This window comes from Sinocyclocheilus grahami, unplaced genomic scaffold (assembly GCF_001515645.1).
Source record: "Sinocyclocheilus grahami isolate Dianchi unplaced genomic scaffold, SAMN03320097.WGS_v1.1 scaffold141.1, whole genome shotgun sequence".
In the NCBI taxonomy this organism is placed as follows: Eukaryota; Metazoa; Chordata; class Actinopteri; order Cypriniformes; family Cyprinidae; genus Sinocyclocheilus; species Sinocyclocheilus grahami.
In genome coordinates this window covers 1,100,703-1,118,338 of record NW_015505320.1, presented here as the reverse complement: position 1 = coordinate 1,118,338, position 17,636 = coordinate 1,100,703, and the positions used below count along the sequence as shown (strand labels likewise).

The following is a 17,636-nucleotide window of genomic DNA, read 5'->3' as shown; positions in this document are numbered from 1 at the left end:
AATTGATTTTGTCCATGATACACTCTAGGGCAGGGGTTTTCAACCTGTGCCCCCAGTTAATTCAGAGACATTCCCTTGAGGATTTATGAATATGAGTTAGCAAATATTTAGCCATCCACTAGGGGGCAATCTGACTCCCACTGCTAGTCGACAGTTAGAGCAGAGTTGGCTCGAGTATCAGTCACGCTTATTGACAGTGTAAGATGATTTACAGTTAGCTGTGTCAGAAATCCAACCACGGATTGGCATGTTGTTATCTCAGAAACAGGCTCAACCATCACATTGAATCAGGTAAACTGGTTATATATTTATGTTTCAGCATAATTACGCACGGTATACCAGGGGAGGATCTAAACCCTTTTTAGGTGGGTTTCAGCCCCCCTATCTGTCACCTTAGCCCCCAAAACTATAACTTGGGGGGGCGCGAGTGAAATAAGACAAACTTGGGGGGGCACATGTCCTAAAAGATTGAAAACCCCTGCTCTAGGGTTGTCACAAATTGCGTTCAAACTATTTCACGGGCTCAATAGTAGTTATCTCAGTAATGAGATTAAATGGATTGACAAAACAGTAGGCTACAAGTTTGTATGTTTTGTTTATTGTTTATATTATGTATTTTCTTTTTCCTGAAGAGAATTGTTGTTCTTCTTTGTCCTTTTCTTACACCCTCTCTTCTGTATTCATGACTTCCTACACAGGCAAAACTGCATCCTGGCAGATGAAATGGGTCTGGGGAAGACCATTCAGTCCTTAGCCCTGCTGTCAGAGGTGTTTGCTGCAGGGGTCCAGGGGCCGTTCCTCATCATTGCCCCTCTATCCACTATCACAAACTGGGAGAGAGAGTTTTCCACCTGGACAGATATGAATGCTATTGTTTACCACGGCAGTCTGGCCAGTAGACAGATGATCCAGCAGTATGAAATGTACTGTAAAGATGACAAGGTTGGTATAGATGTGTGCATTGCGTTTCTGTCACATCAGTTTGATTGCTACTAAACAGCAGTGCTGTTATTTTTAACTAAAACTGTAATTTAAATAAATCTGAAATTAAAGAGTATATAAATATTAGAAGAACCATAGTTATTTCAATTAGTTGCCAAGGCAGAATTCCTAACTTTCATTTAAGCTAAAATACTAAAAGTACTAAAACTGAAATAAAAAAGCTAAATGGAAATATAAAAAAACAATACAATTACAAAACTTAAAATATAAAATTAACTCACTATATGAAAAAATAAAAGCTGCTAATAAAAGCTCATTTTAAACATTAATAAATACTAGAGGAGTAAAAAAAAAAGTAGAAAGTTGTTTATTCTAGTAGTATATTTTGATAGCCCCGTTCTGAATTCCTCTCTCCCTTGCCCTCGTTTTTGTCTTCTCTAGGGACACTTAATACCAGGGGCCTATAAATTTGATGCTCTGATCACAACCTTTGAGATGATTCTATCAGATTGCCCAGAGCTGAGGGAGATTTCTTGGCGCTGTGTAGTTATTGATGAAGCTCACCGTTTGAAGAACAGAAACTGCAAACTACTTGACAGCCTCAAGATGCTTGACCCTGTAAGTGATTCATATTTATATTTTTTGCTTTCCTTAAGAGAAACTGAATGTATTAATGTGTTAATTATAGGGCTGTGAATCTTTGGGTAGACAGCAAATCGATTCATAGGTTTTCGATTCGATTCAAGAACGATTTTTGCAAATTCAAAAGAATTCGATTCGATTCTGCATTTAAGTGCATTCACAGGATTATTTAAATGCTTCCCCTAAATTCTTTAAATGCTTAGTCAGGGGGCAAATTACACAGCAGCCTTTATGGTTACAGAACCATAGGTTAGAGAAAAAAAAACACTTTTGTCCATTGTTAGATAGGGATGCACCGAATGTTCGGTAACCGAAATTATTCGGCTGAAAATAGCAAAAAAATCTCGTGACGCGAACAAATTGCAGCAAGAGTAGAGTGAGAGGCACAATGCAACAAACATGCCAGCAGTGTGGAAGCATTTAAAACTGTCCGAGAAAGACGCAAAAATCATTTCAAGCACCGACAGCGAGAGACTGTTTAGTACTGTTTAGTACATGTCTTCGATGAGAAGAGGACGGGGTGATTGTTGCTGGTTACTGTATGATGATTTGAAATTGCGAAATGGCCTTAAACAATTAGTAAATAAACTGCAGAACATTGTTTTCTAATACACGCACGAATTGCATGTATTCTGACAGCGCTGCAAGAGCTTGCGGTGCTATCTGTTCGTTAACCAGGGTTCAAAGTCCAAAGCGCAAGGAAAATCTGCGCTGAAACAGTGTTACTCCTCAGTTGCTCAGTCACATTTTTATGATTTTTTTTTACAAGGCACGGGACAATGCGATACGTGCGACGTATTTGTAATGAGACTCATTTATAAATCTGCTGTTGTCAACAAAAAGAAGCGCTGAGGTCTTCCTGCATGTTTCCGCCAAAATAAAAGTTGAGAAAAAGCAAGAACTCTATCAACATTCATAAACGTTCTTATTGTAATTTTACTGTTGTTCTGTAAAATAAAATATAAAGTAAGACAATAATAATGATAATAATTTCAACAGCTCTGTTAATGCATTTATTATAACATTCACACATACTGTCGTGTTCAAATTGGGATCTGTAATATTTTCTAATGTTTTAAAAGAAGGCTCTTCCTTAGCCCAGGTAAGACGCCTCTGACGTTGTTTGTGGTTCAGGAGTGGCTTAACAAGAGGAATATGACAACTGTAGCCAAATTCCTTGACACGTCTGTGTGTGGTGGCTCTTGATGCCTTGACCCCAGCCTCAGTCCATTCCTTGTGAAGTTCACTCAAATTCTTGAATTGATTTTGCTTGACAATCCTCATAAGGCTGTGGTTCTCTCGGTTGGTTGTGCATCTTTTTCTTCCACACTTTTTCTTTCCACTCAACTTTCTGTTAACATGCTTGGATACAGCACTCTGTGAACAGCCAGCTTCTTTGGCAATGAATGTTTGTGGCTCCTTGTGAAGGGTGTCAATGATTGTCTTCTGGACAACTGTTAGATCAGCAGTCTTCCCCATGATTGTGTAGCTTAGTGAACCAAACTGAGAGACCATTTTTGAAGGCTCAGGAAACCTTTGCAGGTGTTTTGAGTTGATTAGCTGATTGGCATGTCACCATATTCTAATTTGTTGAGATAGTGAATTGGTGGGTTTTTGTTAAATGTGAGCCAAAATCATCACAATTAAAAGAACCAAAGACTTAAACTACTTCAGTCTTTGTGCATTGAATTTATTTAATACACAATTTTCACAATTTTAGTTGAATTACTGAAATAAATGAACTTTTCCACGACATTATAATTTGAGATGCACCTGTATAGTAAAAAATACATACCTGATTCAAGAAGGGGGTCTGATCTCCAAAAAAATATTATTTTACTAACTTATTAATTGTAAGTTAAATTGTGCTTTGTTGGTATAATGTCTGCTAGAATGTAAAAAAAATTTCAGTGGTAAATATCTTTAAATTATTGTTTTGTAATTGATTTTTTCTTTGAAAAGCAAGACAAAACCGTAAAAGGCACATTTTGGCTATTTAATTTGTGCAATGGTGAAAAAAATTGGCAAAATACATGGGGGGTGGGGGGAAACTCGGAAGTCTCATTGTTTCATTTTGTTCGGTTTCGGCCTCGGCCAAGAATTTTCATTTCGGTGCATCCCTATTGTTAGATGCTAGATTAATTATGCTATGGCAAGATATGGCATATGTAGAAATTTATGTAAGCCAAGATTTAAAAAAAAAAGAGCTTTAGAAGTATTAACATTTTGTCACACCAGGGGCATAGCCATCATTTTAGAAGTGTCAAATACAATAATTTTATGTATGTATTTTTTTTTTACAAGGAATTATTTTCTTCTCTTACATTGAATTTGCTATAAGAAATCAAATACACTTCTGGACAATAATCAATCATTTGTAATCTATATATTTTTCCTAATGGCAATTTTATGATTTTTTTATATACTACAAACAATTATTTAAATTTTCTGCACAGAACAAGGTAGAAAATATACTTTATAGTTTCTGTACTGTAATAAATGATATGTCAATTAGCACTGCATCATTCATAAATTGTATTTATTTATTGTGTTTATTGTCTTAACGTTTCAGTTCATTGTGCTTTTTATTCAACTTAGCTGCAGATATAGCCTGGCACGTCTTAGGTTCTATGAGCACGAGATCACTTCTCTTTCAGTGCGAAAACGTCATCTCAATTTCATAAAATAAAATGCTGTAGTGTTTAACTTTTCCTCTCCATCGGCGAATGATGATTCTGAAAGAAAACATGCCCGAAGTCTGTTTGCTATAGCAACGAACGCTACTTTCATGCATCTGATTATCAGAAAAGCCTTGCGCTCTTATTTCACAGTTGTTGTTAAAGCTGTGATTATTTCAATGGTTTCCTTCGTACATTAGGTTTAACAACATGGTTAAAACACATTTCTCATTCAATGGAACTGTGCGTATGCTTTAGACACTTACATTAGTGCTCCGTCCATGCAATAAATGCGCAGCCTTCGACTGCTCCAGTAATGTCGTCGTTATGACCAAGAGCCATTGAAAAACTACAGAAAAGTAAAACTACTTCACTTTAGCATTACTGGCCATGAATACTAAGGAGAGATCACACATCAGCTGCTCAAAAAATGTCAGTGAGACGAACGGAGTGTGAGCGCAATCCTGTGACAGTCACAGGCGATAAATAGTGGAGCGCGTGAAGGAGAGATGCGAGGGTACGAACACTGTTCAAGGTCTCCATTAATTTGTGCTTGTAGTAATTTAATGTGTATATATTTTGAAAGCATTGAATCGCTATAGAAATCGCGATTCATTCGATTCTTAGCGTTTTAAATCGATTACTGTCCGGCGATTCACGATTAAAAAAATCCATGTTTCAAGATTGATGCATTGCATCATCTGGGTTTGTAATCGATGCATCGAGAAAACGAGTGAATCGTTACACCCCTAGTTAATTACAATAAAAACAATTGTGATTCCTTTCTTTTTTTTCTGTTTTCAGGAACATAAAGTGTTGTTAACAGGCACTCCACTTCAAAACACAGTAGAGGAGCTCTTCAGTTTGCTGCACTTTTTGGAGCCAACCCAGTTCCCCTCGGAGATAGAGTTTTTGCGCGAGTTTGGAGATCTTAAAACAGAGGAGCAGGTAGGAAAAATGTGGGAACATTTTGGCAAGTAACACAATCTCTCTTAAGAGCATCAGCAGTTTCCAACACATTCACTGTCTTTGATTATCAGGTCCAGAAACTACAGTCAATTCTAAAGCCCATGATGCTGCGTAGACTGAAAGAAGATGTAGAAAAGAACCTTGCCCCAAAACAAGAGACCATTATTGAGGTATGAACTGTTTCTAGCATCAGGACTGTTTCTTGATGATTAATTCTTTTTGCTTTTGTAAGTTCTGAGTGCATAATTTTTTGTGGTCCCCAGGTGGAGTTGACTGATGTACAGAAGAAGTATTACCGTGCTATTCTAGAACGTAACTTCAGCTTTCTTAGCATGGGAGCCACACAAAACAGCAATGTACCCAATCTCCTCAACACAATGATGGAACTTCGAAAGTGCTGTAACCACCCATACCTCATTACAGGTAATTAATTTATGGATGTTCCCTGGTAGTGTCTCTTGTTTGTAATTTTAGCCTTGCAATCTTTGTTTACATGTAGCTGAGCATAACAGGTTTTACTTCAAACCAGGACCACTTTGGTCCTTTAGCACACACACACAAAAACGTTTGCTTGCTGGTTTCCAATCCTAGTTTTTATTGCTCATCTTTTTGTTATCCACTTTTTTTTTTATCTCTCTGTGCAGGGGCTGAGGAGAAGATAGTGGCCGAGCTGAGAGAGGTGTATGATCCTCTGGCTCCAGACTTTCATCTCCAGGCTCTGGTGCGCTCTGCAGGGAAACTGGTCTTGCTGGATAAGCTGCTTCCTCGCCTTAAGGCTGGCGGGCACAAGGTGCTCATCTTCTCACAGATGGTGCGATGCCTTGACATCCTTGAGGACTACCTCATACACAAGAGGTATAGAAGTGTAAACTATGAAATGGAAATGTGTGATTTGTAAGGCAACTGCAGCCAAAGAATTTTAATTCTGCCATCTGGTTTGTTAGATGGGTCTAAAATTAGATGTGTTCTCTCTGATTAGATACCTGTATGAGCGCATTGACGGGCGGGTCAGAGGAAACCTGCGACAAGCGGCCATTGATCGCTTTAGTAAACCCGATTCAGACCGGTTTGTCTTCCTGCTTTGTACCCGGGCTGGAGGTTTGGGCATTAATCTGACTGCTGCTGACACCTGTGTCATTTTCGACTCTGACTGGAACCCACAGAATGATCTTCAAGTGAGGATCTCACACTGTGGTTTTTTTTCATAGTGATTTCAATGCATTAGAGGTGATACAGGTGTTCAGTTTCATCGTTTGTCTTCTCTTCCACGCAGGCTCAGGCACGTTGTCATCGTATTGGTCAATCTAAAGCGGTGAAGGTTTATCGTCTCATTACCAGAAACTCCTATGAGAGGGAGATGTTGGACAAAGCGAGTCTTAAACTGGGACTTGATCGAGCTGTTCTGCAAAGCATGAGTGGAAATAAGGACAGCAGTGTTAACGGGGTAAGAATGAAAGAAATCATATTGCTTTGTTAAAGTGATAGTTTACCCAAATTGAAACCTGTATGTTTTGTTGAATTATTACTTTAAATTCAAGTTCAACACACAAGTCACTTTGTGATAGATCATCACTCACTGATATGCTATTAACTTCTCTCAGATCCAGCAGTTCTCAAAGAAGGAAATAGAGGATTTGCTTCGTAAAGGTGCTTATGCAGCCATTATGGATGAGAATGATGAGGGCAGCCGTTTCTGTGAGGAGGATATCGATCAGATACTGCAGAGAAGAGCAACTACCATCACTATAGAGAGTGAAGGCAAAGGATCCACCTTTTCCAAGGCCAGCTTTGTGGCGTCTGAGAACCGCACAGATATTGCTCTGGATGATCCCGAGTTCTGGCAAAAGTGGGCCAAGAAAGCTGACATAGACATGGACTCTCTCAACAGGAAGGTACAGTGTAGCATTTGGTAAATGGTTACTGTATTCTTTATTTTCTGCAAGTCTATCCTTTTATTCATGAATCTCGTTTTCTTTCATGCAAACTCTTTGCAGAATACTCTTGTGATTGACACACCGAGAGTAAGAAAGCAAACGCGTCAGTATTCCAGCCTGCGTGGAGAGGGTGGGGATCTGTCTGACTTGGACAGTGATGATGACTACCCACCCCATAATTCCCGACCATCTCGGGCCTCTCGACGCTCAGACCGGCATTCTGGTGGTGGTTATGGGCGCACAGACTGCTTTAGAGTGGAAAAACACCTACTTGTTTATGGGTTTGTGGCCTTGTTTCTTCCTGATCGTGTTTTAGTTGTGCTGGTTTTAATTTGTTTCTTAATCTCATGAGTGTGTGAAACTTTCTGTGGAATTATGATTTCATACTTTTTAAATTTCAACATGATTTTGTCTATACAGCTGGGGCCGTTGGCGGGATATCCTGTCTCATGCTCGCTGTAAGCGGCGTCTCAGTGAAAGTGACGTGGAAACCATCTGCCGTGTCATCCTGGTTTTCTGTCTGATACATTACCGTGGAGATGAGAACATCAAGAGCTTCATCTGGGAGCTAATCACCCCTCCAGAGAATGGACGAGAACCACAGGCTCTGCTTAATCACTCTGGTATGACTCTCTCATTATAGTATTTTTTTTTTTTTATTAATACACCTTGATTCTTCCAGCAAGGACCCTCAGGTGGTGTTCCTTCAGGTCTTTAGTTTTTCATGGTCAATATTATCCAGCCACCTTTCAACTATCCCTGACATTCCTGTATGATTGTTGCATTTCTAACTTTCACATTGGTTGTGAAGCAGACATTACTTTTTGCTTATTCATCATGGAAAAATTGAGTAAACAATGTATGAATATATCCACACAGAACAGATGCTCCCCAATATGACTGAAAGTAAAGACTAATTTAAGAAAAGACTGGTCTAGACTCTTTATTGGGATGGCTTTATAACGCTACATCCTATGTAGGTTAGGGTTGTGCGACGTTGACAAAAAATTATATATCTCAATATTTTCTGGGATTTTATCGATAACGATAATTAGACAATATTTTGCTGTTGTGCTGGTACCTTAAGGACTGTTGTGGACAGCTGACTCCTAAAGTTTTTGATATTCTTCATATTCTGTAAGGTGGTCAGTTCACACTGATAGAAATGAATCTTTTACATTTTATGGGCATTTTTACCTTTAAAAAGCCATTTTTTTCTAAAAGTGTTCATTATCTTTTGAGTCAAATTCTTACATTTAATCAACAAAACTCATCTTTGCAATGCAGAGGAAACACAGAAGCTGCATCTGAAATGACATTTAGATGCATATACACAGTTTAATGCAAGACATGAATGCATTTAACCTGCAATTACAAATGCATAAATCATATATTAAACATTAAAACGTTAAATACTGATATTTAAGATAATTTAACCCTCAATCGGCCCCTGGGGTCAATATGACCCCAATCAACTTTTACTTAGTTTTAAAAAATGGTTCCCTTCATCTCAGTGGAATAAGATTTTGTGATTTTCAACATTTTATATCTATATTCACATAAAAAAACTGGGCTTGATTCGGTTGTTCTGAAGGTATGTAAAAAAATTTTTTTTACAAATCTGTCCCTTGAGATCAATATGACCCCACATTGAAATGAATGGGAAATGTGAAAACATTTTTTTTTTTTTTTCATTTGTCAAAAAAAAAAAAAATCCGGCATAAATCTGAAAATTTCCACACAGAAATGAAGGCCTGGTACTAGAGCACAAATGCAATGTATAAAAGACATGCTCACTCACTCACTCACTCACAAACAAACACACGCAGGTATGACTGCCACAGAGAGCATTTGTATAGAATTTGGCCAAATAAAATCAGCCAAAAATGAAGAACAAAGATATAAAGAGGTGAGACCTAATTGTCCGCACACGGGCACACTTACACACACACACACGAATTTTGCCAAATAAAAACACCCAAAAAAAAAGAAAAAAGATATAAAGGGGCTCTCTCTCTCTCTCTCACACACACACGCACACAGACACACGCTCTCTCTCTCTCACACACACACGCACACAGACACACGCTCTCTCTCTCTCACACACACACGCACACAGACACACGCTCTCTCTCTCTCACACACACACGCACACAGACACACGCTCTCTCTCTCTCACACACACACGCACACAGACACACGCTCTCTCTCTCTCACACACACACGCACACAGACACACGCTCTCTCTCTCTCACACACACACGCACACAGACACACGCTCTCTCTCTCTCACACACACACGCACACAGACACACGCTCTCTCTCTCTCACACACACACACACACACACACACACACAACACACAACACACACAGGTATGATTGCCACAGATAGCATTTGCATCAAATTTGGCAAATGAAATCAGCCACAAATGCAGAACACGTTTGAGATAGACCTAATGCATGCACATGCACACACTTCTGCATATTGCTGTTGGTTTTATTTACATTTTTTATTTCTTCCACATTCTAAAGTTATTTTATTTTTATTTCTTTTACACTTGGTTCATTAAAATCAGTAATATGCAACTACAATCTGACTCTAAGACTTGTCCTTTAGGTGTGTCTTGTGACATTTTTCTGTCAAATTTCTGTGGCATTTTTTGAAAACAGACATTTCAAAATGCATCAAAAACCACAAAATATTATACCATTTGAAAGAATATTTATTTTTAATGTCTTTTCTAATGTTTATATATACATAAATTCACAAAATGTATCACAAAAGTTGTGATAGAAGCAGTTGGCCACATCCAGTAAAATGAATGGCTCTCTATGGCCCTCTACTGGTCAAAACAATTTATTTCCTAAACTGTAATCCGTTTAGGTTTATTTCTAACCAGCAGATGGCAGAATTCTACACCTAACACCTAGATCAATATCCAGAAGCAACTTAAATTAAATTTAGGTCATCCTTTAAGTGATTTTTTCATAAATTAACATTTCACATGCAAGCTAATGGTGTAGTTGAGGAATTTTGTGGTAAATGGGTACAAAAGTACTTCATATCTCCCAAAACACAGCATTAATATATAGATGAGAAGTAAACAAAAAAAATGATATATTATTTGTATGATTAAAAATGTATATATTTTTCACAATTACTCTTTCAATGTTTGGGGTCATATTGACCCCAAGGGACTTAAGTGTAAACAGGAAATAAGGGACATTTGATGGTTAAATAATAAAAGATACTTTGAATGTGAAATTAAAACCACCAGCAGGTGGCAGCAAGTCACTTAATAAGTGAGTCATTACGATTGAACAGAATCAGTTAAACAGTTGATTAATTCAGGAACGAAATACCTTCATGTTGCTCAGAGGCGCAAAACAGTGCTGTGGTTGGGTTTGGAGTGATTTTTGTTGTCGAAATAAAGCAAAAACAGGAAATATGGTGTCTAAAACGTGGGTCTCTTAATTTACTTAACTCTGTTTATTGAACTCTTGTTAAAAAAAAAAAAAAAATTAAATATCTAATTTGTAATCATGGTAATTCTTGGAGCGTTATTTTTCGTTACTCTGTGTAAAATTGATTAACTAGGCTATATGAAGTGGTATAAATAGCCTATATACTTTTTCTTTAATTTTCCCCCATGTCTTTAATTTTGTGATCATTCTAAATGTAGTGAAAGTGCAGTGAAAGAACACACACTACGCACGCGCACTAGTCTAGACTTCACGTAATGAATGCGTGCACTCTGTAGGTGTGTTTTGAATGGTTTCTGCAAAATACTCGATAATGTCAAATCGCACATCGTTAAAACAACAATTACGATATTATCGCTGACGATATATATCGCACACCCCTAATGTAGGTTGTGAAATAGAGCATTAGCTAAACAAGCTTAAAGGTTTAATAAGTGCTCATAATGGTGCTTTCCTTTCCTTTAGGTCTGTCCATCCCTGTCCCTCGTGGCAGAAAGGGGAAACGAGTCAAGGCTCAGAGCTCTTTTGATGTGCAGAAAGTTGAGTGGATCCGAAAGTATAATCCTGACAGTCTTTTGCTTGATGACAGTTACCGAAAACACCTCAAACACCAGTGCAACAAGTATGTTAGACATATCAGGGACACTATTATACTATTTAATTATACTCTGCAAAATATTAGCTTGAGTGTCTTCAATTCACTGTCTTTTTTTTCAGAGTGTTGCTGAGAGTACGTATGCTGTATTACCTGAAACAGGAGGTCATTGGAGAACATGCCGATTCTGTATTGAGTGGAGCTGATGCAAGGTATAGCCATCATCTAATTTCATTGCTTTAGACAAAATTATCATCACTTTTTTGCATCTAAATCTGTGGTTTAAAGCATCTGCTAAAGAAATGTAAATCACCAGTATCAGAAGTTGTCATTAAATCTTGCATTATTTAATGTTTTTATGCCTTGGTTTCTTTGAATTGATCAGGTTTTACAATTTGCGAAACTCTTTTATATTCCTTCACTGGTGCTAGTGCGTTTCATTTGCAGGGATATTGATATCTGGTTGCCTGAAATGGAGCAGCAGGATGTTCCGTCTGGCTGGTGGGATGCAGAAGCTGACCGATGCTTGCTTATCGGCGTCTATAAGCATGGTATGTGGAGGCTTTGTTAAGGTCATGTCTAGGGGTGTGCGATATATATCATCTGCGATTAATATCGTAATTGTTGTTTTAACGATGTGCGATTTGACATTATCGAGTATTTTGCAAAAACCATTCAAAACAACCCTACAGAACGCACGCATACATTACGTCAAGTCTAGACTAGTGCGTGTGCGCATTTAGTGTGTTTTCTTTCACTGCATGATTCAGTCTATTAAAATGCATTTAGAATGATCACAAATTCAAGACATGATGGCAGAAAATTTATATATTTATACCACTTCATATGTTATTCAATTTCACACAAAGAGTGCCGTTTTTCTCCAAAAATTACCATGATTACAAATGTGACATTGAATTCAATAAACAATAAGTTAATTAAGAGACTTACGTTTTAGACACCATATTGCTTGTTTTTGCTCTATTTCACCAACAAAAATCATTCCGAATACAGCCACAGCGCTGTTTTGTGTCTCTGAGCAACATGACGGTGTTTCGTTCTTGAAAGAATCAACCGTTTAAATGATTCGGTTCAGTCGCTATGACTCACTTATTAACAGTGATTTGCTGCCACCTGCTGGCGGTTTTAATTTCACATTTCTGCTGGGTTTTTTTTTTTTCATGTTTTAAATCATTTCAAATATCAGTATTCAACGTTTTATGTTTAATATATCAAAACATTATTTATGCATTTGTAATTGCAGGTTAAATGCATTCATGTCTTGCATTAAACAAAATACATGTGTGTAAATACATCTAAATGCCACTTCAGATGCAGCTTCTGTGTTGATTTAATTTGCTTGGTAACAGCCCAAATGTCTTATTCTAATTCACTGATTAAATGTAAGAATTTGACTCAAAAGATAATGGACACTTTTAGAAAAAATGGCTTTATAAAGGTAAAAATGCCCATAAAATGCAAAAATCAGTTTAAATTTATTGGAAAAAATTAATTTCGTTCAGTATGAACTGACCACCACACAGAATATGAAGAATATTAAAAACATTAGGAGTCAGCTGTCTTCGGCAGTCCTTAAGGTACCAGCACAATAACACACTCAGCAAAATATCATCTAATTATCGTTATCGATAAAATCCCAGAAAATATCAAGATATCATTTTTTGTCAATATCGCACACCCCTAGTCATGTCATCTTCAAGGATGTCCCATTATATAAGAAGAGCTTCCTCAAGTCGTTAGGTCTTTTAGCTAGATTCAAGTTTTACAGATCATTGATCTTGTATCTCTGTATCTGTGTCTTATTTCAGGATATGAGATGTACACCACTATGCGTGCTGACCCCTGCTTGTGTTTTGTTGAGCAATGTGGCCGTCCAAATGAGCAGGACATTAATGCGGAGCAGCAAGCAGCAGACCCAGAGCTTGGGGAGGGGTCAGTTTCAAACAGACCTGGGCTTTGGTTCTCAAAAGCATTGTTAGCTAAATTGATCACAGAGATCATTGGTGATAATGGTTTCTACGATAGCTGTCTTCGGCAGTCCTTAAGGTACCAGCACAATAACACACTCAGCAAAATATCGTCTAATTATCGTTATCGATAAAATCCCAGAAAATATCAAGATATAATTTTTTGTCAATATCGCACACCCCTAGTCATGTCATCTTCAAGGATGTCCCATTATATAAGAAGAGCTTCCTCAAGTCATAGGTCTTTTAGCTAGATTCAAGTTTTACAGATCATTGATCTTGTATCTCTGTATCCGTGTCTTATTTCAGGATATGAGATGTACACCACTATGCGTGCTGACCCCTGCTTGTGTTTTGTTGAGCAATGTGGCCGTCCAAATGAGCAGGACATTAATGCGGAGCAGCAAGCAGCAGACCCAGAGCTTGGGGAGGGGTCAGTTTCAAACAGACCTGGGCTTTGGTTCTCAAAAGCATTGTTAGCTAAATTGATCACAGAGATCATTGGTGATAATGGTTTCTACGATGTACTTGGGCTTACAATGCTTTTTGGGAACCGCAACCCTGATCTCTAACACCTGCATTATAATCTTCTAGCTTATATGATTTTTCTTGTAAACTTACATGTTCTTATTGTGTTTTAGAGGGGACTATGACAAGTACTCAGAAGATCCAGAATTCAAACCTGCATCAAGACACACCAAGGAGGTATATGAAGAGGTAAACGTGTTTTGAATCACAGGGTTTTTTTTTCCCCTGTAACCTTTAAAGTGTAATTCGGGCACATTTATCTTGTGGAGTTATTAAGAGTTTAAATTAAATTAAAAAAATATATGGATAATGTGCTCCCCAGGCTGATTCGGTGAATACAGATGGTGAGATTTGTGTGGAGGATCACTCTGCCCCTGTGCAGGTTGAGGGGCCATCTTCGGGATCGTCAGATTTGTGTTACTGGCCAACAAGCTCGTCGCTCACAGCCAGACTACGCCGTCTTATCACAGCCTACCAACGCAGTTACAGACGAGAGCAGCTTAAGATGGAGGCAGCAGAGAAGGGCGACCGTAAACGTAGACGCTGTGAGCAAGCCACAAAGCTCAAAGAGATAGCTCGACAAGAACGACAACAAAGGTATGTTCCTTAAGTAAACCATTACAAAAGCTTCCTCTTCAGTCTCGATGTCCAGCGTTCTCCTAAGCGTCTCTGTTTCAGGTGGACTCGTAGGGAGGAGTGTGATTTTTACAGGGTGGTATCAACTTTTGGGGTCGAAAGGATAAAGAAAGAAGCTGATGCTCCAGAAGGGGATGAGCATCATATGGACTGGAATCGCTTCCGATCTTTTGCTCGCCTTGATAAGAAATCCGACGAGAGCTTGACGCGTTACTTCAAATGCTTTATGTCCATGTGTCGGAAAGTGTGTCACCTTCGGCCAGCACGTGGAGAAGGTACATTATACTTTCATTTTTTATGTACTTTTACTGGAAGTCGATGCGAAACTTTTATATTTTTATTTTTTAGCTAAACTAGATATCGAATATGAACCTGCTTGGAAATTGGTTTAGATTAATCTTTTAAAAATCATTTTCAGGAGTTGAAATATAAATATTAGATCAAATATAAGTATTTTATGAAAACCTTAAACTTGAAGCTGCCTCATTAAATAAGAAATGTTGCCTTGGAAGCTAAATGGAATACGTTGTAAGTACTAAAATTATTAAATGAAAACAAACATTAAAAAAATAATTCTATATACAATGGGGAAAATATTTATTTGATCCCCTGCTGATTTAGTAAGTTTGCCCACTTAAAAAGAAATGAAGGGTCTGTAATTTTTATGGTAGGTTTATTTTATCGTATAGAGACAGAATACCAACCAAAAAATCTAGAAAAAACACATTATATAAAGGTTAGAAATTGATTTGCATTTCAGTGAGTGAAAAGTATTTGTTCCCTTAAGCAAAACATGACTTGGTTCAGAAACCCTTTTTGACAAGCACAGAGATTTTGATCCACTCCTCTTTACAGATCCTCTCTAAATCCTCTAATCCTTAAATCAGGAAGACCCATCCATGACCCATCTTCAGTGTTCTGGCTGAGGGAAGGAGGTTCTCGTCCAAGATTTTACAGTACATGACCCCATCCATTTACAGTCGTCCTGTACCCTTAGCAGAAAAACAGCCCTAAAGCATAATGTTTGCACCTCCGTGCTTGACTGTAGGGATAGTGTGTTCTTAGGGTCATAGTCAGCATTTCTCTCCCTCCAAACACGGCGAGTCGAGTTAATGCCAAAGAGCTCAATTTTGGTCTCATCTAACCACAGCACTTTCTCCCAAGGCTTCTCTGAATCATTTAGATGTTCTTTGGCAAACTTTAAACGGGCCTGTACATGTGCCTTCTTGAGCAGGGGGACTTGCAGGTGCTGCAGGATTTCAGTCCATTGCGGCGTAGTGTGTTACCAATGTTTTGCTTGTTGACTGTGGTCCCAACTGCCTTAAGATCATTAACAAGATCCTCCTGTATAGTTCGGGGCTGATCCCTCACCTTTCTCATGATCATCCTTACCCCATGAGGCGAGATCTTGCACGGAGCTCCAGACCGAGGCTGATTGATGATTGTTTTGTATTTCTTCCATTTCCGAATAATCGCACCAACAGTTGTCTCCTCCTCACCAAGCTTCTTGCTGATGGTCTTGTAGCCCATTCCAGCCTTGTGCAGATCTACAGTCTTGTCTCTGACATCCTTGGACAGCTCTTTGGTCTTGCCCATGGTGGTGGGAGAGGTTGGAATGGAAGATACAGATTGTGTGGACAGGTGTCTTATACACCTAAGGAGCTGACATTAGGAGTAACTTCTTAAAGTGGCAGGACTAATCTGTGTTCCACATGGGCACATAACCAGTCTGTGGGAGCCAGAATTCTTGCTGGTTGGTAGGGGATCAAATACTTTTCACTCACTGTAATGCAAATCAATTTCTAACCTTTATATAATGTTTTTTCTGGATTTTTTTGGTTGATATTCTGTCTCTATATGTTAAAATAAACTTACCATAAAAATTACAGACCCTTCATGTCTTTGTAAGTGGGCAAACTTACAAAATCAGCAGGGGATCAAATAAATATTTTCCCCACTATAGCTTTATATAACACATTGTCTAATGTTATCCCTTCTTCCTCTATTAGAATATCAAGATTTGTCCCAGTCTCTGGCCCCCATCACAGAAGAACGAGCCTCGCGCACACTCTACAGGGTCAGCTTGCTGTGCCGGCTACGCGAGCGCGTTCTTCCCCACCCCTCATTGGAGGAACGCCTCAGTCTGGCACCACTCTCCTCTGACCTTCCCAACTGGTGGAGCATCCCACAGCACGACCATGAGCTGCTCTTAGCTGCCGATAGACATGGAGTCAGCCGCACTGAACTCTCAATCTTCTCTGACCCACAGTACTCATTCATTCAGGCCCGCCTCGACTACCTCCAGAACCAGCAAGCCCAAGCCGCTTTGCAGATTCACACGTTAAGTCAGTCACAGGATCCAACCAGTATCAAAGAGGAGAGCCTAGATGATGAGTCTCGGCTGCTGGGGGTGGAGGCCCTCTGTCCGTCAGACTCTCCAGCCTTGCTCCTCACCCATTCTGAGGGGAAAGTTGGAGTTCAGGCTGGATGGAGCTGGAAGAAGAGCAAAAACAATGGGCCCAGTGAGAGAAAAGGAGGAAGAGAGAGAGGTGAAGGGCCTTCGGACTCCGATTCTGATTCAGACTCGGGCTCATCTTCCTCCTCCCGTCATTCTGGCAGCTCAGATGATAGCGGAGACAGTGATGCCGAAAGAGAACAAGGTGAGGAGGCACTGTTGCATTTAAATTATTTATGGCAAACTACAGCTTAAAATATTATTTCTTATTGTTTTAGCCTCATGATGTTCAGTATGCAACTCAATTAACTTTTAACTCATTTACCTTTTTGCCAGTCAAACCCAAACTGTTTAGGGTAAAATACAGTAAAAAATTTAGATAAATCAAGGCATTTTTGTGCAAATTCTTTCATATAAACACCAGAAAGAATTGTCCTTTTTTTCATTTCTGTTCATTTATACCAAAATAAAATTTATAATAAACAATATTTTTATTTTTTATTCAGCAAGGATACGTTCAATTGATCAAAAGTTACAAAGACTTTTATAATGTTACAAATGTTTTCTCTTTCAAATAAATTTTCAAACCATCCTGCAGAAAAATAGCACAATTTCTGTATAAATAATCTTACCAAAATATTTTTCGATTTTGCATTTTTAACTAAAGTATTTAAATGCATTGAAACGGCCACGTTGGGATATTATAATTTTTATGCCGTTTTTGCATTTTGCTATGACAGGACAGTATGGATATGACAGGAAGTGAGTGGGAGAGATAGATGGG

General features: G+C 38.5%; 1 protein-coding gene across 4 annotated transcripts in view; it reads left to right on the top strand.

The window, feature by feature from the left end:
- The window catches only part of LOC107591376 (chromodomain-helicase-DNA-binding protein 8), a 28,659-nt gene that overhangs the window by 7,923 nt on the left and 3,100 nt on the right, over positions 1–17,636 (top strand). For all 4 annotated transcript variants that reach the window (XM_016280534.1, XM_016280530.1, XM_016280533.1 and 1 more), the window contains 19 exons: positions 699–942; positions 1,384–1,560; positions 5,067–5,210; positions 5,303–5,401; positions 5,495–5,654; positions 5,876–6,086; positions 6,211–6,406; positions 6,505–6,675; positions 6,833–7,123; positions 7,226–7,446; positions 7,586–7,788; positions 11,116–11,272; positions 11,368–11,457; positions 11,693–11,796; positions 13,075–13,198; positions 13,875–13,950; positions 14,084–14,358; positions 14,440–14,672; positions 16,407–17,057. In XM_016280534.1, the coding sequence (XP_016136020.1) occupies positions 699–942; positions 1,384–1,560; positions 5,067–5,210; positions 5,303–5,401; positions 5,495–5,654; positions 5,876–6,086; positions 6,211–6,406; positions 6,505–6,675; positions 6,833–7,123; positions 7,226–7,446; positions 7,586–7,788; positions 11,116–11,272; positions 11,368–11,457; positions 11,693–11,796; positions 13,075–13,198; positions 13,875–13,950; positions 14,084–14,358; positions 14,440–14,672; positions 16,407–17,057 (3,827 nt within the window). The remainder of the gene's footprint in view (positions 1–698; positions 943–1,383; positions 1,561–5,066; positions 5,211–5,302; positions 5,402–5,494; positions 5,655–5,875; positions 6,087–6,210; positions 6,407–6,504; positions 6,676–6,832; positions 7,124–7,225; positions 7,447–7,585; positions 7,789–11,115; positions 11,273–11,367; positions 11,458–11,692; positions 11,797–13,074; positions 13,199–13,874; positions 13,951–14,083; positions 14,359–14,439; positions 14,673–16,406; positions 17,058–17,636) is intronic.